Raw genomic sequence first — 23,123 nt, 5'->3', positions numbered from 1 at the left:
ATTACTTTATAACCTCTTGTGGTGAGAAATATGAAAACCAAGATTATCCAATTTTCAAAACCTGATGCCATATGCCAATTTTATACTAGTGTGAGTTTTTTAATATAAAAGTTCAAGTAAAAAGCTCATCTATTATGATGCTTTGAGCATCCATTAGGATCGAACATTGATCAGTTTTGGGCCGGTTTTGGGTTATAACCCGAACCAATGAGTTCGATTTTTGGGTTTTGAAACCCCCTGACTTTATTTTTTGGATGGATTCAATTTTGGGTTTTGTGGGTGAGTTTTTGGTTTTAACACATTTTGTATCAATTCTAAATAAAATGAAACAAATTTAGCCAAATTCAATACCATACCTACCAAACACAAAATATTAAAATCAGCCAGCTAGTTTAAAAAATTAAGAAAGATTAAGAGCCAACTAGTTTACAGAATTTTAGAAAGGTTATAAGTTAATACTAATTGATGGGTTATGGGTTTAAATCTGTGGGTTTGGGTCGGTTTCTGTTCGGTTTTAAAACTATTAGGTTGGTTTGTTTTTAGTGGATCGATTTTTAATGTGGAAACCGAACCCAAACCAAAATTTTCGGTTTTGAAAAATCTAAACCCAAAATGAAGGTTTGGGTTTGGTTCTGTTTTTCAGTTTCAATTTATCGGTTTTGCTCGGCCCTAGCATCCGCAATAGGAGATTTCCATAAAAAAAATTTAAAGCTTTTTCGAACTACCAAACTCTAAAAAAAAGCTATGATTTTTTAATCAAATTATAAATATACAACTATACAAATCAAGATGCTCCAAAGTCATATTCCCATTGATTAGTCTGAAAATTTCTTTGTGCGAAGACACATTTAGCTATACTATATGATCTTATTTACCACCTACTGCCTATAATATATGTAACCTACTATTGATTCTCACTCTTAAATTTGCGTGTGCGAAGAGACACATATAGCTACTATATAATCTTATTTATCACCTACTACCCATTGTATATGTAACCTACCATTGATTTTCACTTTGGAAAGTGTTTCTTCGTGTATACAGCTATTCTCATCGTCGGGGTCAACTCCTCCGTCCTTCCATATTCTACTTTCCCTTCATCAGTTTTTTTTGCCTCTCTAGTTCGTCTATGTGGGCCGCTGCAATCAGGGTTTCAATCGTGTCTCCCCAGTAATCACTTTTATCGCAGTTTCGATAGTAATCGGGACATCAGATTCAGGTTGGTGCCTTGTTGTTGCTCTTTTCTTTTTTTTTTTTAATGTATTTTAGTCCATAGTTCTGATATTGATACTGGTATTTGTTTGTTAATGATTCGATGTTGCTACTTAAAATGAAACACCAATTTGATTTCAAAGTGGTATTAGCTTGTTGTATTGGATAGGTTGCTCTTCTATTATCTTAGTTATTCTTGTGAACATTGACTACATGATATTTCTGAATTACGGAGTTTACAGCTAAGATATAGTTAAATAGCGCTTGGAGTTGCATGTTATCTAAGGAAAATAGCTATTTATTTCTGCTTTCCTATAAGACGATTTGCATAATATTCATTATCCAGACTAGTTACGGTTTTGTTTGTTTGCTGATCACTTTGAGTATTGATCATAATTATAACTAGTATTTGATATATGACTAAGTTGAGGTGAAGGAATGTTGTAGTTTGAAAAACCGATAAATCTGGTTTCCTGAAAAACTGCATACTAGTACTGAATGTGCTCTGTTCAATTTAATTTATAGTTTTTTCTTTCTCTATTTATATATCGATGTTTACATTTTACATATGGAACACTGGAAACAACCCTATGTTTTCAACTTTCTAGAGTTTCCTGCCATTTGTAGTGACGCAATATTCTGGCTTATGTTGCAGGGTCCTTAATCTTGAAAGGGTTACAATTTCAGGCCAAGTTTCTGCCAAAGGAGAAGAGTTGGAGGATATGATGCCTGGTAGTTTAATTTCGGCATCGGCATTATCCATAAGTACTTTGTTAATATCATTTTCAGATAAAGGACTTAAAGATTTTGTATTTTTTTTTCCATATATGTCCTGTAGTAATAAATTCACTGCATCCCAAGTAACATCTGTATCCCAATTAACATTTCTCTTGAAGTCATATATAATCGATTTGAATGCTATGTTTCAGATGATTATGGTGTGCCCTCAAATGACAGGTAATCCATATGACCATCGCCGTGGAAATAAAGAAAAAAGTTAGATGGGTAACATATGTATTGGTGGGTCCTTTGCCTAATTATTTAATTTTTTTGTTTTCCCATTTTAGGCGACATGAAGAAGAATCAAGCAGGGAAAGATGTATTGATTCTGAGATTTGGATCCCCCCTGAACCAGAATACCAAAAGGATGATATTGAGGGTATTAATGTTGCTGATGATGTTGGTGGCATGAAATGGGGAAAGCCAAGTATTTCAAGCAGCCTTGGAGAAGAATGGAGTTGGAGCTTCAGGTTTAAAGATGAAATGATAGGGAAACTGACTAAGTCTATGAAAGCCAATTTTAAGGAACATGTAGAGCATCCTCTTATGTCTATGGGAATTTCTTGTTCCGGAAATGATGGTGATACATGGGTGGATACAGTTACAAATTTATCATGGGAAGCTGTCTCATATCTGAAACCAGATGCTTTTTTGGGAAAAGCAGTGGATCCCAATTTATATATCAAAGTCAAATGTATTGCAACAGGTTCTCCAAAGCAAAGGTTGTCCTATTAGTTCCCTTAACTTTTGCTATGCATTAATCAATTGGTTATATATATATGATTTTATGATAGTTCTCAATCAAGAAACAGTTAACTCTGACATCACAAAGACTTACCGTTAATTGTTGAAAATTATATAAATGCTGTCCGGTTAAAATTTAGCTAATCAATTCACTTTGTAATTAGGGTTATATTACTCTGTTGGTCAAAAATCAACTATGTTAGGAAAATCCACAAAGTTTGGTTCTGGTTGAAGAATCAATAAACCTATGCACAAACAATTGCATATTAACCATCTACAAACAACCAAATCCTATATAGGATTCTATCTTATATATATAAGCACAAGAGATTTGATTGAATAAAAGAGCATCTAAAAAGCTCTTATGTTTGTCGTATTCTTTTGGGTACGTACTTGTTCAACCTCACAAGAAGTATTGCTATTTGGTTTTTTTTTTTTTTTAAATTTGGGTTACTTTTTGCAGTAAAGTTTTCCGGGGCTTAGTCTTCAAAAAGCATGCAGCTCACGAACAAATGCCAACAAAGTATAGAAATCCAAAGTTGCTATTGATTAGAGGTGTTTCTTCATCGACGGAAGAACAGGTAAACTCGAAGAAAAAGTTTAATTAGATTCTGTAACCTCTTATTCGTATATGTGCTATTGCAGGTTAGTACTAAGGATATAAAGAATCCATAAATGATGTCATAAGTTCAAGTCTACGCATCATTGTGATTTACCTCCCCATGTTGGCTATGGTGGGGTGTTTACCCCTTTGTACTTGTTTTTATTATTGTCTCTAATGCTGTGATGTGCTATATGATGCATGAGCAGGAGAAAGGTATGGAGATGATAGAGAAGCTCAATCCGAACGTGGTCCTAGTTGAGGAAACCATTTCTCATGATATTCAAGAATATATTCTTGGAAAAGGGATGACACTAGTCCTGGGAATGAAACAACACCGTCTGGAGACGGTTGCTCGTTGTACCGCCTCACCAATATTATCCTTTAATAATCTGCTGAATGTCCAAGAGTTGGGGAAGTGCGAATCGTTTTATTTTGAAAAGATTACAGAAAAACATGCTACTCTCCGTGATAATGGACAAAGGCCTGTGAAGACAATAATGTTTGTCAAGGGTTGTCCTACGCACACAGGATTGACAGTGAGTTTATATTTTCTTAGTCATCCGTATATATAGAAGCACCAATTTAATATATATATATATATATATATATATATATATATATATATATATATATATCAGTTGTAAATATCTTCCGTTGTGACGCTGACAGATTTTGCTCAAGGGACGTCAAGGTGATGAACTTAAAAGGATTAAACGTGTTGTTCAATTTGCGGTTTACATGACATATCATTTGATCCGTAAGAGCCTATACATTGAAAAGGCAGCTGCAACTGGCCCCACTGGAGAGACGATATTCTTAAACTGCAATAAAGACCTTGTCGAACATAAGTATGAAATTGTTGCAGTGTTAGGTTTAGCAAGGTATTCTGTCTTGATATCAAGAAGAAATTTGAAAAGAGAGACTGCCTGTTTATCCGATATCAATTTCTACCGAAATTTTGATATGCCCATTGGGAAGTTTATGATGGATGACTTATTCAGTCAGGTTACTTCTTCAATCTTCACATTTTTTATGCTTTAGTGCTTTTGAAAATGATAGTGTTTTTTTATTTCACCTCAGTATTCTATCTTCTATGTGAAATATATATGGTGGGTGATTTATTCAATCAGGGTACTTACTCCAATATGTTTATTATTTCATTTCATCGCATTACCGCATTGTGCTGTGGTTGAAAATTCTACCAAGTAATAGAATTGTCTCGCAATTGTAAAGAAATTGTCTCGGCTATAATTAACTTGATTTTTGAAGGTACAATGTCTGTTGGTCAAGGATTGACCTGGTAATTAGGAAAAATAAAAGTGTGGGCAGTCATGACCGTTAGAAAATGAACTGACCCTAGTATTTCTCTTTTCTGTTAAATCTAGTAGTATAAGTAGAGTAGTTTAGTGATCACAATTCATCAGTCGAAATTTCATTGTATAGCACCTTAATCATTAGGCTGCTAGTAGTCTTCATTCAATAAAGGAAATCATTCGACTGTCTTTTTTCCAGTTTTACCCCTGTTACCCTTGTTCTTGTTTATTGTTATATTGCTTGATCTCCAACATTTGATATCAGAGCGTCAACAGATCCTGATCATTATGTATGCCCAAGTATCCTCGTTTCAGCAATTTGACAGCTCCATCATCATCCAATCAATCAAAGGACAGCCTCTTCACTCTATAGTGTCTTATGTTGACATCACTCAACTACACTACATGGTCAATAAAGATGGACGCAATCATGAATGCCCATGGGTTATGGGATGCCATTGAGCCACCAACCGGTGTGGTTGTGGATGAGAAGAAGAGCAAGCAGACTCAAGCTTTCATCTTCCAGTAAGAAATACTTGCACAGGCTGCTAAGAAGAAGGCAGCTAAGGAAGTTTGGGACTCTCTAAAGTCACGGTATGTGGGTGTAGAGAGGGTCCAAAAGGCAAGGCTGAGGGTACTGACGAGTGAGTTTGAAGCACTTGAAGGAAACAGAATCTATTGATGAATATGCTGGGAAGATCTCAGCAATGATCTCTAAATTTGGGAGTGTAGGGGCAATATTGGAAGATGAAGAATTGATAAGAAAGCTGTTTGATATAGTCCCAGAGAAGTTTATAAATCTGGTGGCAGCAATGGAGCAAAGTTGTGACATGGAATCAATGCCATTTGAAGAAACAATTGGGCATTTAAAGGCTTATGAAGACAAGCTCTGGCTCCGGAAGGCAAGCACACAGGTAGATAATGCCCTGCTACTTGCCAAGGCAGAAGGTTCATCAACCCACCAGAGTTCAAGCAAGCCAAACTCATAAGGTGGCCGAGGAAGAGGAGGAAATAACAACCGGGGAGGAAGAGGCAGCTCACGAGGGCGAGGTTCATCCCGTGGCAGAGGTGGGCGCTGGGGTGGTGACTCACGACAGGAGACGAACAACACAAACAAAAAGCCACGAGACAAGAGCAACATCAGATGCTATGAATGCCAAGAGCTTGGTCATTATGCATCGGAGTGCAAGAGAAAGAAGTAGCAGGACCAAGAAGTAAACTTGGTTGCTGATGAAGAAGAACCAACCCTATTGCTAGCTGTTTGTGGTGAAGAGAATAGCGAAGTAGTCCTATTGAATGAAGAAAAGGTCTACCCAAACCAATTCAAAGAAAACAATGAAGAGAACATATGGTATCTAGACAATGGAGCTAGTAACCATATGACTGGATGCAAGGCCTTGTTTGCTGAACTTGACGAGAAAGTAACGGGGCAGGTTCGATTTGGTGACGAGTCCAGGGTTCCGATCAAAGGAAAAGGTGCTCTCCTATTTGATTGCAAGAATGGTGATCAATTAGTCATCCCAAATGTGTATTATATTCCTGCCCTACATAGTAATATAATAAGTCTGGGACAAATGACCGAAGAGGGGTATGATATAGGGATGAAGAAAGAGTTCTTGAGAATGTATGATGAAGCAGGAAGCTTAGTTATGAAGGTGCAGAGATCCAAGAACAGACTTTATAAAATTAAGCTTACATCTGGGAAGCCTGTGTGCTTAGCCATGAGTATAGACAATGACTCATGGTTATGGCACACACGCATGGGACACACTAACTTCAGAACACTCGAGGAGATGACATGTAAGAAGATGGTATTAGGCATGCCCTAGGTGACTCATCCATCACAGGTGTGTGAAGGATGTATGCTGGCCAAACAACCAAGACAAGCTTTTCCAAAGGAAGCCACGTGGAAAGCTAAAGAGCCACTATAGCTAGTGCATGCAGACTTATGCGGACCCATCACCCCAACAACTAAAGGAGGGAATCAATATTTCCTCTTAATTGTGGATGACTACTCACGGTATATGTGGGTATACCTGATCAAAACAAAAGATGAAGCGTTGAGCATGTTTCAGAAGTTCAAATTGCAAGTTGAGAAAGAAAGCAGCCACAAAGTCAAGATGATAAGAACTGACCGTGGAGGTGAGTTCAATTCGAATCAATTCCAGTTCTTTTGTGAGCAGGCGGGAATCAAGCGACAGTTGACAACACCACACACCCCACAGCAAAATGGGGTTGTGGAATGTCGAAATAGGACGATTTTAGAGATGACTAGGGCACTACTCAAGGCTATGGGGATACCTGATCAATTTTGGGGAGAGGGCGTGAGACATTCAGTGTATTTGTTTGAACAGAACAAGCACAAAAGCGCTCAAAGATGTAACCCCATACGAATCACTGAAAGCTTCTAAACCCTCGATCGGATACTTGAAGATCTTCGGTTGCGTGGGATTTGTGAAGAAATTGTGAGTCCTGAGCAAACTAACTGATCGAAGAGAGCCAATGGTGTACCTGGGAACAGAAGAAGGAACAAAAGGGTACCGTATGTTTAACCCTAGCAGTCGACGGATAGTGATAACTCAAGTCGTGATCTTTGACGAAGTAAGGCCTTGGGCTTGGAATAATGAAACAACGGGGGAGCCACTTTCAACGCCTTACTGGACCAATGTTATTGTCCATGAAGGAGCCCAATCCCAGTCGGCCCAAGATCCTGATCAGTCAATTAACACTAACGAAGACCCTTTGATGCCGTTAAACGATCTCTCGAAGACACTGGATTGGATGACTCATGAGTTGAAGACTCGACACAGTCGTATGTACCTGGTACCAACCTGACACCTCCCAGTCGAGTATCGGCGATCCAATCAAGAAGCGGGTCCGTAGCCTCGTATGATAACACAGTAATAAGAGGTTTTCGCTCAATCAATGACATCTATGAAAACACGACAAGGCTGGGGGAAGAAGAAATACGGGATCTATACGAAATAAATCATGAGCTACTACTGGTCGATGATGAACCCACAACCTACGAAGAAGCATCAAGTGAAGAAGGGTGGAAACGAGCCATGGAAACGGAAGTGAAGTCAATCGAGAAAAACAATACCTGGACTTTAACCAGGCTACCCCCAAATCGCAAGGCGATAGGGGTAAAGTGGGTATTTAAGGCGACTTTGGTCGCCAAGGGTTACGTTCAACAAAGGGGTGTCGACTTTGACGTTCAACAAAGGGGTGTCGACTTTGACGTTCAACAAAGGTATGTCGACTTTGACGACGCATTTGCACCGGTGGCTAGGCTGGAGACGATAAGACTGATCCTCTCGGTAGCGACGAAGGAAAATTGGCGTGTACATCACCTGGATGTCTAGTCAGCATTCCTACACGGTGATCTTAAGGAGGAAGTCTATGTAAGTCAACCCATTGGATTCACAGTCAAAGGCAAGGAAGACCGGGTATATCGCCTTCACAAGGCCCTATATGGGTTGCGACAGGCACCAAGGGCATGGAATACAAAACTTGACCAGTCACTCAAGTCACTCGGATTCACCAGATGTGTTCAAGAACAGGCTGTCTACAAGGTACACAAACCCAACTTGACTCTCATAGTTGGAGTATATGTAGATGATCTCATAGTCACTGGGTCAAGTGAGAAGGGAATCCAAGTATTCAAAGATAGAATGAAGTGTTTGTTTGATATGAGTGATCTGGGATTGTTATCATATTACCTGGGAATTGAAGTAGTACAGGGTAAAGATGGTATAATACTCACACAGAAGGGGTATGCTGAAAAGATCCTAAAGGTTTCAGGCATGGAAGAGTGCAATAGTTCTCAGTACCCAATGGAGCCAAAACTCCATCTAACCAAAGATGAAAAAGGTGAACCCGTGAATGCAACAATGTACAAGAGACTTGTTGGGAGCTTAAGATACCTGGTTCATACAAGACCAGATCTCAATTATAGTGTTGGAGTGGTGAGCAAATTTATGCAAAACCCCAAACAAAGTCACCATGCTGCTATAAAACACATTCTGAGATATGTGAAGGGAACAACTCAGTATGGGCTAAAGTATCAGAGGGGAGGTGATGGAAGACTCGTGGGGTACACTGACAGCAGTTACAACAGTGATAGAGAAGACAGAAGAGGAACCACAGTAGTAGTCTACTACTCAGGAAATATCATAACATGGGCATCGCAGAAACAGAAAACAGTGGCATTTAGCTCATGTGAAGCCGAGTATATGGCTGCAACTGCAGCAGCATGTCAAGGACTGTGGTTAAGAAATTTGTTCAGTGAGCTGATGGGAAAGAAAGCACAGAAGGTGAAGCTGCTAATCGACAACCAATCCACCATTGCACTCATAAGAAATTTGGTGTCTCACGGTAGAAGCAAGCACATAGACACAAGGTTCCACTTTATTCGTATGTGTGTTGAAAGGGAACAGATTCAAGTGGAACATGTGAGTGGAGATCAATAGAAGGCTGATGTTCTAACAAAGGCAATGCCAAGGATAAAGTTTGCTGAGATGTAACTGGCATAGAAGATCTGAAGAAGAAAGGTCAACCTCGAGGGGGAGAAATGTTGGTCAAGGATTGACCTGGTAATTAGGAAAAATAAAAGTGTGGGCAGTCATGACCGTTAGAAAATGAACTGACCCTAGTATTTCTCTTTTCTGTTAAATCTAGTAGTATAAATAGAGTAGTTCAGTGATCACAATTCATCAGTCGAAATTTCTTTGTATAGCACCTTAATCATTAGGTTGCAAGTAGTCTTCATTCAATAAAGGAAATCATTCGGCTGTCTTTATTCCAGTTTTACCCCTGTTACCCTTGTTCTTGTTTATTGTTATATTGCTTGATCTCCAACAATGTCCTAGTAAGAAAAAAATTAGGTAACGTGCTGTAACCGGTTAGATTGATTTTTTGAAGTACAATGGCATAATAGCAAGATTTAAAAGTGTTGTAATAAAAAGATGTGAATATAGGATACAGTATGTTGCTATTTTTCTTGCATTTAACCCAATACGTCAAAAATAACTTTGTTGTTTGTTATGCAGAATCTTTTGTGTGGAACATGTAATGAACTGCCAGAAGCTCATATTTCCTACTATGCTCATGACAACAAGAAAATCACAGTTCAAGTCCAACGTCTTCCCTCCGATAAGCACTTGCCTGGTGAAAACGAAGGAAAACTTTGGATGTGGAGTTCGTGTCAAAAATGTAAGGGTAGTTTAAACTCTACTAAAAGAGTATTGGTTCCTATTGCTGTTCGGGGTGTATCCTTTGGAAAGATCATAGACCATGCCTTGTCAAATCGCTATCTATGGTGTATACCATTTAGCTGTGGACATTTCTATTATGGTGACTATTTTCACTTCTTCGGGTATGCCACCTCACCTGTCAATAAGTCATGCACTGTTTGATGTGTACTAGGAATTCGAGTTCATAATTACTTTCTAGATGAAAAGACTAATATAATCATTTTTTTTGGAGCATGCAGATTAGGCTCCATGATTGTAAGGTTTAAATACTCAACAGTGTCTACTTACTTTGTGTCTCTCCCGCCTAGGAAAGTTGAATTTAGCCATTCAATTGAAGGAGATTTTCTGCAAAAAGAAGTTGAGGATGTATGTATATTCAGGAAAAATAGCATTTGTATATTATTATATTATTGTGGGTAACATACAAAATAACACTTGTACACTTATAACTTTATCGATGTAGCTATTTAACCATTTCCAGTAGTAATCAGACCATTATGCTTATCTTGAATTTTAAAAAAGAAACCATTTTTTCCTGGTTCCATTTCAGGGACAAGCTGAGAAAAGCACAACCTACTTTCACCGTTTTATCCACTGAGCTAATATCTTATGTCGATTTAGCCGCTGAACAATTGTCCTAAATGATAGCAAAAACAATAAATGTTTACCGGCTAAATCCATAAAAGACTCAGAGTATGTTGTGACTTATTTCAATAAAATGGAAAAAAACACGTTGCACTTTTATGTATTTGTATATTATTTACCGAGTAAATAATTTGATAAAATGTTACTTTTTGGAAGGTGATCCGAGAAGGGCATTCAATGTTTTCCGAGGTTGAGAACTCTCTGAACGAGATGGAAAACAAGTCGGTTGGGTCGAAGTTGAACCTTGAAGGATCATGTAATGTCAAAGAGATGTTAAAGAAAGAGCAAGATCAATTTCAAGTCAGTTACTTTCTCATGATTCATAGATTTAAATGATATTTCAGTACTCTATTACTTGATTTGGTTCCTATTTTTCTTTTTCTTTTGTAGATGATAAATCTTGCTTATAGATATAATGGATGGAGAAACCAAATGAGAACATATTTTAATATCCTTCCATTTTCTAAAAGATAAATCTGAATACGATTCTATACATGAAGTTGAAATCTATACAGAAAAGAGATGGCAAGATATACAAATTTTTAATCCTTAAAGAAAGGTCATCAATTAGGGTTTGTAATAAATGATTGGTTTTAGATATGTTCCATTGAACTATGTAGAGTTCAATGTATTGTATGAAAAAAATGATAAAGTTGTATGAAAAAGAATGATGATATGACAATCTATTAAACATTGTACTGTGAATGCCCTAAGTGAAATCTTCATGATGACATATGTTGCATAGTTTATATTATTATCCTCGTCTTTTCTAATCATCCATCTAACACAATAGGTTGACATGACTACAAGCATGAGTGTGAATAAATGGTTATACAAGCCTCTCTACTTGAATCATATACACTGGAAGCTTTCACTACATGCGTACATCTGGGATGAGCGTGTTCGTTGGCTTCAAAATGTGGTGGAAACTCAAACCAGTGTGAAAAAACAATCATGTTTTAAGGAGAAAAAAGTTACCGAGTGTGGTAGTGATGGCGTGCTTTCATTAAAAGCAGCAGATCCTCAGGCGTGGATGTGGAGGTCTTTCTCAGAAATAAAAGGTATTTATTTGGAGGATCTTCAGAGAGGATACTTGCCAAGGTATGAAACTTCCAGTTATAAGAAAGGATCCATCATATACAAAAGGATTACTGAAGAGGGGTCAAGACTTCATTTTCCATTTGGTACTGACAATAACTATATAGTATCGGATTATGAGGATGAGTTGTCTAGTATCATTGCTTGTGCGTTAGCTTTTCTAAAAGATCGGAGCAACTCATCAGATGACCCCAATGAGGATGCGACAACGTATCAAAGTTTACACAAGATGTCCTCTTTGAGTTCCCGAAATTGGTGCTGCTTCAGCTTCATGGATTCTGATGGTCCTCCAGAAAATTCTATTTTTGATGGTTTAGAATGGCCGGATTCTTCAAGTTATCTTCACCCAGTGATCTCTATGGGAAGATTAGCTGACAAACCTAAATATTCAGTAGCTTGTCTATTTCACAAAGACTTTGCTCAACTTCGTAGTGATTGTGGTTTATCGGAGCTCGATTACATTTCTTCACTAAGTCGTTGTAAGCCCTGGGATGCCAAAGGAGGAAAGAGCAAATCTTTCTTTGCTAAAACACTGGATGACCGCTTCATTATCAAGGAAATTAACAAGACTGAGTTTTGCTCATTGCAAGAAATTGCTTTGGCCTATCTTGCGCACCTGAAAAAAGGACATCTATCATGCTTTGCAAAATTTCTTGGGTTTTATCAGGTTTTTTTCTCAATATTTTGCTTTTGCTTTTTTTAATGTTTTTCCCCTTCTGATATAAATGGTTGTAGGTAACAAAATTTACAAGTCGGGAAAAATATGATCTAATGGTGATGGAGAACATTACTTATAGACGAAACATTACTAGACAGTATGACATCAAAGGAGCTCTCTATGATCGTTTCAATCCTGCTACTGATGGTGTGGGAGTTGTTCTGTTAGACCAAAATTTAGCAGATGACATGCAACATTCTCCTTTGTACGTTGATAGCAGATCATTGTGGGAATTGCACCTTGCCATACAGAACGATACTTCCTTCCTCCATGTGAGTACTTCCTTCTTTTGTTTTTATTCTCATCTGTAGACAATCCAGACCGGCTTATATATTGTATTTCTTTTTTAATATTTAGTTCATCAATGTGATGGATTATTCCTTGTTGGTTGGAGTGGACGCTGAAAATAAGGAGATTGTATGTGGCATAATCGATTATGTCAGACAATATACGGCTGACAAGAAACTGGAGAACTGGTTCAAGTCCCACTTTAAGGTACCTAAAAACCATTTGCCTACTATAGCCCCACCAGAAGACTACAAGAAAAGATTCACAAACTTCATCAAACACTCTTTTAATGATCCAGTCTCCGGAAGACTACTTGAGTACAAGAAAGTTCATCAAACACTTTGTAACAGTAAGCGCCCCAAATAAGTAGTAATCATGAGTTAATGTGTGTGTATATATATATATATATATATATATATATATATATATATATATATATATATATACCCCCCCCCCCCCCCCCAAAAAAAAAAAAAAAAAAAAAAGACCTTAAACAATCAGTTCATTTCAAACTAAACAAAGTGCCATTTTTGTAACTCTTTTGTAATTTTGAAACCTATTAAGGTATAGTTATAAAACAATGGTTTGAACTCCTCAACTGAAATCAGTAGAGCGCTTGAATTTGTAGATGGCAATGGTGAAAATGATAGAATCAAATCCTTAATCTTGTGTTATCTTAAACATTTGATCGAATCTTCCCATGAATATCGGAACTAATTGAATTGACAAATGCCTTAGGTGGTAACTGTTCGATTGCTAAATTGAAGTTGAAAGGTACTGCTAGTTGTGGTGAGCCATCAAATATTGGTGAAGAAAAGATGAGAGAGAAGACTTTAGATTCTTTGGATGAACAAGCCATGCAAGTTGTGAATCCAATGCCGGTTACAACGATGTCAATGACAACTATACCCGATGGTGAAGAGCAATCAGATATTGGTGAAAGAAAAGAGGGAGAAAACTCAAGGGGCAAATTTGCAATCAACATGCATAAACATGGTGGTGGATGTCGAAAATTTGATTAACGAGCGGCTGTTTTTGTTATACATTTTGTGAAAAAATGTAATTCATTTAATGTTCTTAATGTATTGTTATACATTTTGTGAATAATGTCGATTTGTTTTGCATATCGAAGTGACGAAGGCTTTAGAACAAAGAATGAGCAAGTATCACTATGGGTAATTAAGGAAAGGCTCAAGTCAAATTGTCAAATCTTTGCAAACAAGCTCGATATATATGTCCTCAATCACGAGGAAAAATTAAATAGAAAATTTTCACCAATGATTCGTACTTAATGTTTATATAAAAATTAATGATTTGAACTTACTGTCTGTTCACATATGAATATGAATAGAAATGTGCAAGTACAGGTTCTTTAAAAGTTATGACGTACTGTTTGTTTGGTAAATGATGATACATCTTCATGTTGATCTTTTTTATACCGTTGGTGATGAAATTGACAAAAGGTTGGTATGTTATCCACCCATAACACTGACTTCAGTATTTCAGACCTGAACAATTTTTTTTTTTGAACCCGCAAACATATATATAAATAAATAAAGAAACCGCCTCTAGCAAGTAACTAGAGAAGTACAAGAAATGAAACTTAAATACTCAACAACGGAACTGAGCACCATTCATTCCAATTCAAGGACTTACCAAAAGTTCGCGGACAATTGATCCAAGTGAAAACAGGGGATTTTATCATGCCTGCTTCCTTTGCTTGTGATGTTTGCCGGTTATTAAATAGTCGATCATTTCTCGCCTTCCAAATGCTCCACAAGGTTCCATAGCAGATAACCAGAAGAATGCACCTTTTCTTGGGACAATTTCCCCATCCAGCGGCGAAGTCAAGAACTTCCACAATTGTGTGAAATGGCGTGTGATTTATACCACACCATTTTAGGATCCATTCCCACACCTCTCTTGCATACGGACATTTAATAGTATGTGATCCCCACATTCCTCCTCATGATTACAGTACGTGCAAGCTATGGAGTCCAACCAAACTCCCCTTTTTTGAAGCGCCACAGCCGATGGAAATCTGCCTAGTTTTGCACTCCACACAAAACATGAAACTTTTGGTGGAACCTCTTTTAACCATTCCATTTTCGAAATGTTGGAGGGTATACATTGGTCAATTCAGTTCCTCAAACAATGTACCGAGTAGAGCCCATCAAACACAATTCTACACCTCCACTCCATGATCACCCCTAACAACAGAATTCCAAGTTTCACCAATTCCTTTTTTGCCCCTACTATGTTTTTCCATATACATGCAATTCTATTATCTGCATAATGATCATCAGGTTTGGACCGGAGGTTATGTATACCTGACACTACTCTACACCAAAGCAGAGATGGGTCTGATCTTAATCGCCACCACTATTTTACCATCAATGCTATGTTTAGAGCCCTAATTGATCCCACTCCTAAACCCCCAAAGGAAGACCCGAACAATTAACCTCAATTAATATAAATAGAGGTCTTTTCCCCCGTTTTGTAAAAGAATCATATATATCTGTTCTTTTTCAATCTAAAGAGGCCAAGTATTGATATCATCAATTTTACGCAAGAAAGCTAAAGAACAAAACAAGGCAAGGAATTAACGTGGTTCGGTCGAAGTGATCTACGTCCACACGCAGGAACCGGAAAACTCTTATATTACTCGATTGTTTCAAAAATGATTACATAGGAATCCCTAGTTACAAATACTATTATATAACCATAAAAAATGTAAATATTAGGCCAATCCCATATAGATTAACAATAAAATGATTGTTTAAAGAATGATTAAATAGGAATCTATAGTTGCGAATACTATTATATAACCGTAAAACCCTAGCAAATATAGTCGTGTGCCATGTTTGGAACTGAAGACCAATATGTTACCCTTCTACGAAATTGGCAAGTGCCAAACATAAAGCATATAACATTATTTAAAGTATTGAAACAACTTGCAAATAACCTTTGTTTTTTTACTTTTGTTCAACATTTGAGGCTTCTAAATTATATGAGATTTATTAGTTAATCGTCTAAGGCCGAAGCTATTTGTGCTCCACATGTGACATCATATAGACTTCCAATGCCCCAGAGGACATAGAATGTCGACTGTGAAATTTTCACTATGCATCACACAGAAACACTAAGAGTAGAAAGATTTATGGATTCGAGTTGCAAAGCTATAGAGGAATCCAAAGCTCAAAATATGATGCTGATAAATTTAAGGTTCAAGTATGTTGTGAAACTGTTGCTATGTGACATTAATGTGTTGCTTGTTTTCTCAAAGCGAAAATGCCTGAAGTTTGCGGACCACCTCTACAACCCTGTGTAGCAGAAGAGGTGAACCAAACGGCTGCAACATGTAATAAAAAGTCTGTTTGGTTTTTAAAGTCTGCAGACTGCTGCAATAAGTTAAAGTAAGGTGTGAAGTGGTTTGAAGCAGATGGTCTAGTGATATGCCACGCAGCACACGCGCAAGAGTTTTTAAGTTAGAAGTCTTCTAAAAAACAAACATATGCGAATGGCTAAGTGCTGCGCGGTGAAACAATAAGTGGTCAGAAGTGGTTTTTTAGAAAAAAAAAAAAAAAAACAGCACCTAACTGACTAATTAAAATGCACAAGGACGAAATGGAGAAAGCGGCAAACCACTACCAGTTGATTGATCCTTCAATACGAGAGGAGTATATAGAGCAAGCATAAATAAAATGAAATGTTGCAAAAATGTTTGATTTAGGTAGCAAATGATGTTTTCTTTTTTCAGTTTTGAACATACAGTTGAAACAATGATATACAGATTTTCTGCATGTCTAGTTGAAAACAATATATGTCAATGTTAAATGTATGGTTACAACAGTAAGTTATTTTTTAGAAGTCTTTTAGTTTGTTTATGTAAACATACAATTGAAATCAATATATGTGAAAATATCTTATTATTTTCATATGGTACTTATATTAACAACTACGTTATAACTCGTGTAATACACGGTTGACAAACACTAGTACAAAACTGGTCTTTGGCCACACAAAAAACCTGTCATTATAGACATTTTATGACTTTATTTTTTCATTCAATGTATCACAAAAGGTCGCATCACTAAAGGTAAGTTATGGTGACGTTTAATTGTGATGACTATGACCCATAAAAACTTTTACTATAGGTAAAAACCGTCACCATTGGGTACCAATTTTTTTAGTTTTTTCAATTGTTTTTTGATAACCGTCACCATAAACTACTTTCCCTCACAAGTTGTTTTGTTTTCATGATTATTGGTGACTTTCAGTGGCATGTAATATATTAAAACATGACCATAAACTAGTATTTTCACATGTTTTTTCATTTATCATGACTATTGTTGACTTTTAGCGACACGTAATATATTAACCCATGACCATAAACTAATTTTTACTCATGTTTTTTCGTTTTCCATAGCTATTATTAACTTATAGTGAGAGATAATAAATTAAACAGTGACTATTATTGACATTCAGTCACACTTTTTTGTTTTTCATGACTATTATTGAACAACTTAAAATCATTTATATGACAAATATTCTTCAATTAACATCATGTACATTATTTTGATAAACAACTTAATTTAATAGACATACTATACAAATTGTCTAATACATTAAAAATGTCTAATACAATTACATACAAAATATAATAAATGTTTAACAACTTAGTTTGAAACAACAAAACTAAAAACGATTTGTTGGATTACCAAGTGTTAAATTATCTAATAAAACCCTCCAATTGCTATTTAAGTTGTGTTTGTCTTCGTTGTATTTCTATTATCCCCACATGCCTTTGAACTTGTTCATGTGATTCCTATTTTTACTTTAATCAACACAAACTCTTCAATTTGTGCTTATCTTCAACTTTCTAATTGTGCCCCTGCTCCAAATTCAAATTATAAGTCAAACATGTATATAAGTCATACTATGGTTAGGAAGCAAAGTTAATACCAATAATAACACTCTACTTACGTTTCATTAAACAAAGAAGCAACATACTTACAAATAGTTTCAAAATTTTAGTCTTAAAGTATGTGGCTACTATGGGTAAAAAACTATAACTGTTGTGCTATTATGGGAATAGGATAAAAGTACATTACCTATTATGGCCACCCAAGTATTTAAGAAAATAAATCATGCCATAGTTGTAGTTTATCCCTCTTGTGTTTCCTAATATCCTTAATATACCTTGTGTTTCCTAACTCCCTTTTCCTTCTCTTTCTGGATTTAGCAAGCTTGTGGATACCATTTAAATACATTACAAATATAATGTATTTAAATGGTTTTCCAATATGTAGTTTAGTGATTCATTGTAGATTTTGAAGTCGTTGACAGTTTCTCGGGACCATTTAAAACCTTTTGATAACAATACTATAGTTACTCAGGAAAAAAAAGAACCATATTCACATCATAAATCCAAACTCATACGTCAAAACTATCACATCATCCATGTGAATATTAACATGCAGAGGCGAAGAGAAAATAGAAGGACTGTCGGGTGCTCAACCTAACTTTATATAAACAATGAGATTACCCATGTCTAACTTTAATTCCTACCGCCTCCAACCTATTTATCTTATTATTATTATTATTATTATTATTATTATTATTATTATTATTTAAACAGCAAATATACTCTACTTCTAAGCTACTCCTAAATTCCATATATGTCCACTGCGTGACTTGAACCATCAACCTCAATGAGTGAGGCAACACCGAATACTGTTGGGCTAGAAACTCTTTTATTATTTTAATTACCTATTGATTATATATTCATTTGTTCATAAATAGCTTTTAACTTAAATCTTACCGTCTCCATCCTATTTATCTTATTTTAATTTGCTATTGATTATATATCATTTCTTCATAAATAGTTTTTGTTAATCGACGATTCATCAATCACCAAGATAGTGTGTAGCTATTTTTACTCGCCGATAAGGTTAATTTTCAATTAAGAAATTGTTTCTGCCTATACTGTTGTATCAACACAATTTCAATTATCTAATGAAGAAGTAAATTTTGGTTCTTATAATATCTTATTTTATGTTACTTATAATTAATAATTTAATTATATTTGATAATTTGGTTTATTATAATTATAAGGTAAACTATTAGCAAGAAAATGATGGCGATTCTTTTTCAAGCGAATAGAAGATGAATATGGGCAAATTGAAAACTTTAAAAGATTGATTATTATAATGATCGACATAGCTTCTATCTCTATAAATTATTCTTTTTCAGGCGAATAGAAGATGAATATGAGTGAATTGAAAACTTTTAAAGATTGATTATTATAATGATAGACATAACTGCTATCTCGACAAATTTTTCTTTTAAAATTTAAAACTATAGTACTTTTTTTGGATATAACATTATATTTTAATATATTATTACGCTGTGAAGCTGTAAGCCTCCGTTATTTTTAAATCCTAGCTCCGCCACTGATGTCAAGATATGCAACGTCTCCAAGGAAGAGACTCTTTTAACCTTGGACTAAGCCACACTCTTTGATCTTTCATGATTCAAATACAGCTAGTATAGGAATGAGATTTCTAAGTAAATGGATTGGCACAAACTAATTATTACATAGAATTACAACATTAAATATGTTTTTATCGAAATGTTGAAAGCAAGTTCATATTTTCTTCTTTTGATATTCTTAATGGCATGTTTAAGCATCTAGGAAATAAGAAGACTTTTTCTAACCTAATTATATAAACCCAAACACAATACAACTCTATTGGGAATGAAGCTACATATCAACTCAACGCATTTGGAATGAATTGTAATAAACACATGAAAAACAAGTTAGAATATAAGGAATCAAAGTACATGAATTTAAGTCAATGTTGGGTTAACTCATAACATATTACAACTTATATAGTTCACAAAGATGCGATGAATCTTTGGATTTTGGCTTGTGCTTTCTCTTTCTCATCTGGGCCATCAAGATCACCGATGTTGTCATGATATTCCTATTTCATTAAACAAACAATTATTTAAAAACTAATTTTTATATTCATAATTATTTTTTACTAATAATTTGTAAAAAGTATATTATATTTACCTGTAGTACATTCTTGACGTCTGTTTTAGTCAACTTTTGTTGCTTAAGTAGTAATTCAATTCTTGCCTTTATCCGAGGATGCCTACAAATATTAATTATAATTGAAATCAACAAATGTTTTATCAAGAAAACCTTCAAAAAAAAAAAATAATAATAATAATAATAATAATAATAATACTTACTCGGATGTCCAAAGATGACCCAAAATAACTGCAATTAACTGTAATGTGCAACCACAAACAAAAGAAATTTTATTATCTCTAATTTTTATAATTTGAGTAAATTACATGAATGGTCCCTATGGTTTGGGGTAATTTACACGTTTTGTCCGTATCTTATTTTTTTAACTCGGAAGGTCCCTATTGTTTGTTTTTGTTGCGCGCTTGGTCTCTGTCTTACCGAAAAAGACTATTTTGCACTTGATTTTTTAATTTATTTAAATAAACACACCCCAACCCTACTTCCACCTCACCATACCTTACCTACCCCACCTTATTTAAATAAATGAAAAAATCAAGGGCAAAATAGTCTTTTTAGGTAAGATAAATACCATGCGCGCAACAAAAACAAACTGTAGGGACCTTACGAGTTAAAAAAATAAGTTAGGGACCAAACGTGCAAATTGCCCCAAAGCATAGGGGGCATTTGTGTAATTTACTGTTTTAATTTTTATAAAGTGAAATATTGTATAGATTATAAAAGAAGTCATTACCTGAAGAGAATAGAGTCCAGATTCTAGCTTCCGATTGTATTTTTCATCTTCATCCATCTGCAAGATTATAAAATAATAATAATTATTAGTTCCATGATTGCCAAAAGATGCAAGAAAATAAATAGGAGTATATAAAAAAGTAAACCTCAAGATCATCAAGTTCAAGATCATTCAGCCTTTCGGATTCTTCTTTCACTCTGTTTGAATATCTATAGAAAATAAAAACAAATGATTTGAGTATATACATGATACTAATGTATTTTTGTAAAAGAAAAATGGGAGAAAATGAAATACCTAATATAAAGCTCCATTAGCCTGTCTATCTTTTCATACTCATTTTCCACAAATTTACTGAGTAATCTTTCCCTTCTTGAACCCCTCAAAACTCCACCTGTTAATGCATATATCATCCAAATCAAAGGCCAAGATTTTGATAATTCATGTTGAACAAAAGAATTCACTACTAATTAGCAATTAAAAGAATTGTTATATGTAATATTGTCACATGAGCTAAATTGTACCATAGAGATTAACTTAAAAATGACAGAAAATTAAAATCTTGAAAAACAGTGACTCGAAGGTATAAATAAACATACAAGATCAAAGTTCACTTGCCTTCTTACCAAAAAGTGATGCAACCAATGATATAAGGCGTTCCTCCAATTCTTCTTTAGATCTCTTCTTGTTTTTGGTTGTTGGAATCTGAAGTAAAATCAACTCAAGGTTATGATCTATAAAATCTAAACATGAAAGAGTATAAATTATGCCTTAATAACAATCAGCTAATGCATTAAGCACAAAGCCCTATATATACCAGAAATGCACAAGGAAGGAGAGAATTTAAGCACTTATTGATTATTAGATAAAACGTTGTAATAAGGCAATCTTTTCTTATGATTATTTGCAGATGATTGTGAAGAACACAATAGAAATTGTAACAAAATATGGAGGTTGCTAGTTGCAGAATGATAAAGCTTTGAAACAAAATCAAAACAATGTTGATATGATACTAGGGAGGGAGGTGAACTTGCCTTACCCATGAATGCAGGGAAAGCGGTTTTAAGCCCCATAACATCAACAAACCGTTCACAAGCAGGTGGATAATTCGTCATTGCAAAATCAAGAGCTCTGATGGCTGATCCATAACACAATTTCTTCTGGTTCATGATAATAATCATCAATTCAACCCCTTCAGCTTTCAAAAACCTCTCCTTGTTCTCCAATGGCATCAACAAACAACATAAGCAATCAAAGAGATTCTCAACCATCTCCTCCTCGTCTAAACTCTTTGGATCCCTCGATTTATACATTGCCACAGCCTGCAACACCACATCCACACCATTCATTTGACCTAGCCTCTTCTGATTTGCCACACTGCTTTGAAGCAAAATCGCCAGTATCTCGGAAGCATATTGCTTATTGCTATCAAACTCTCGAACCTTTATCTTGCCAATAATCCACCGCAACAGCTTAGTTCGTTCACACACCATCTCAGCCACCGCAGGCTTAACTTCAATCAAATTCTCAATCGTCGAAAGCGTACTGTAAACCGCTGCCACCTCATCCGGATCCGTCTCGGATAATCGCAACAGATTCTGTAACAACGATTCAAGCACGTTGTTCTCGATTAAACAATCAACAAGAATCCGAGCAGGTTCATCGTTTTCGTCCAACACGTCTTCATCAGTAAGGTCTTGGAGAAGACCAACAACGTCAATAGCAATATCGGTATTATCGTGAGTTAGAAGATCAAGAATGGCTGGAATCGTGTTGAGGTTAACTAGGTCAGGATAGAGTTCCGGAGCTCCAGCAAGGATTTTGAGCTTCTCGATCTCTTCGTGAAGTTCGATTTCGGAATCAGCGAACTTCTCTGGCTGGTCAGGGTACTTGAGGCGGGCGGCAATGTTGTCACGAAGGCGGCGTTCGAAGGAGAGGACGAGTTTCTTTAGGGTTTTAACGTCGAGAACTTCAACAGAGTTTTGTGACTTCTCGATTTCTTCTAAAAGGGAAAAGTCGACGCCACCGTTTGCGACGGCTGGGGAATCATCGACGTCCTCATTGATGTCTCGCTTTCTCTTGGCTGTGTAGTGATTACGTTCATCGGTGGCCTCCATTGTGTGTTCCAGGTCGCCGGAAAATTTCCTAAACCCTTAACCTTTTCTTTTTCAGGGATATTTATACAGTGCGTATAATGGACTTATGGAACTCTTATTTTCTTACCTCTTGGCCCAATTTTATCTTTTCAATGAAATTATTTCAAAATTTGTGTATAAACTACAAAGTGGTTAATATATATACTAAGTATATTTTTTTAAGGTTTGAAACAAATTATTTTTAATGTGTTTAAGTTGTCAACAATTTAAAAAAAAAAAAAAAAAAAAAAAAAAAAAAGTTGTTATAAAATCCCATGACTGTTTATTTTTTTATTCTACTTTTTATACTATACCAGATAAAATATATTATTTTTTTATTTTTGGTTTATATTTTAAATTTTGTTATGAATTTAATCCAATTAGTAAATTTTATCGTATGCGATGTATAATTAGGAATCTTAAATAAAATTAAACTGATGTATAAAAAATAATAATCTTTTATAAAATCTAATTATTATTAAATAAAAACATATTACTAACTTATTTCATGCTCATTTAAAATACATGTTATATGTATTTT

The 23,123-nt window shown here is 35.4% G+C and overlaps 2 protein-coding genes across 4 annotated transcripts; one reads left to right on the top strand and one right to left on the bottom strand.

Moving 5' to 3' along the window:
* Nucleotides 1–982: 982 nt before the first annotated feature.
* Nucleotides 983–13,866, top strand: LOC145092895 (putative 1-phosphatidylinositol-3-phosphate 5-kinase FAB1D). 3 transcript variants are annotated; one of them, XM_079030888.1, is made up of 14 exons: nt 983–1,219; nt 1,868–1,944; nt 2,142–2,169; nt 2,280–2,714; nt 3,200–3,317; nt 3,547–3,876; nt 4,010–4,345; nt 9,705–10,030; nt 10,148–10,274; nt 10,710–10,853; nt 11,347–12,318; nt 12,387–12,641; nt 12,727–13,006; nt 13,396–13,866. In XM_079030888.1, the coding sequence occupies exons 2-14, from the start codon at nt 1,935–1,937 to the stop codon at nt 13,677–13,679; spliced, it is 3,645 nt and encodes a 1,214-aa protein (XP_078887014.1). In that variant the 5' UTR covers nt 983–1,219; nt 1,868–1,934; the 3' UTR covers nt 13,680–13,866. The 3 variants fall into 3 exon arrangements, with proteins under 3 accessions (XP_078887014.1, XP_078887013.1, XP_078887015.1); XM_079030887.1 differs by having other exon boundaries at nt 1,868–1,977; XM_079030889.1 differs by having other exon boundaries at nt 984–1,219; nt 2,051–2,169.
* Nucleotides 13,867–19,454: 5,588 nt separating this feature from the next.
* LOC145092894 (ARM repeat superfamily protein) lies at nt 19,455–22,611 on the bottom strand. The gene is made up of 8 exons (XM_079030886.1): nt 21,482–22,611; nt 21,074–21,152; nt 20,745–20,841; nt 20,596–20,659; nt 20,451–20,507; nt 19,921–19,958; nt 19,739–19,820; nt 19,455–19,646 (listed from the first exon to the last, which is right to left on the bottom strand). The coding sequence occupies exons 1-8, from the start codon at nt 22,562–22,564 to the stop codon at nt 19,557–19,559; spliced, it is 1,590 nt and encodes a 529-aa protein (XP_078887012.1). The 5' UTR covers nt 22,565–22,611; the 3' UTR covers nt 19,455–19,556.
* Between the last annotated feature and the right edge of the window lie 512 nt (nt 22,612–23,123).

The sequence above is a fragment of the Lactuca serriola genome, chromosome 3 (assembly GCF_051521515.1).
Source record: "Lactuca serriola cultivar US96UC23 chromosome 3, Lser_US96UC23_V15, whole genome shotgun sequence".
Lineage (NCBI taxonomy): Eukaryota > Viridiplantae > Streptophyta > Magnoliopsida > Asterales > Asteraceae > Lactuca > Lactuca serriola.
Note: the sequence above shows the minus strand (reverse complement) of the source record. Positions and strands in the feature narration are given on the sequence as shown.

Bases quoted from the DNA above. Each gene is read 5' to 3' on its own strand.
- LOC145092895 (XM_079030887.1), top strand. From the start codon at position 1,935: ATGATGCCTGGTAGTTTAATTTCGGCATCGGCATTATCCATAA. The intron at 3,318-3,546 runs GTAAACTCGAAG...ATGCATGAGCAG, and splicing joins CTTCATCGACGGAAGAACAG to GAGAAAGGTATGGAGATGAT. The intron at 4,346-9,704 runs GTTACTTCTTCA...TTTGTTATGCAG, and splicing joins TGGATGACTTATTCAGTCAG to AATCTTTTGTGTGGAACATG.
- LOC145092894 (XM_079030886.1), bottom strand. From the start codon at position 22,564: ATGGAGGCCACCGATGAACGTAATCACTACACAGCCAAGAGAAAGCGA. The intron at 21,153-21,481 runs GCAAGTTCACCT...ATTTTACTTCAG, and splicing joins TCCCTGCATTCATGGGTAAG to ATTCCAACAACCAAAAACAA. The intron at 19,821-19,920 runs GTAAGTATTATT...TAATATTTGTAG, and splicing joins GGTCATCTTTGGACATCCGA to GCATCCTCGGATAAAGGCAA.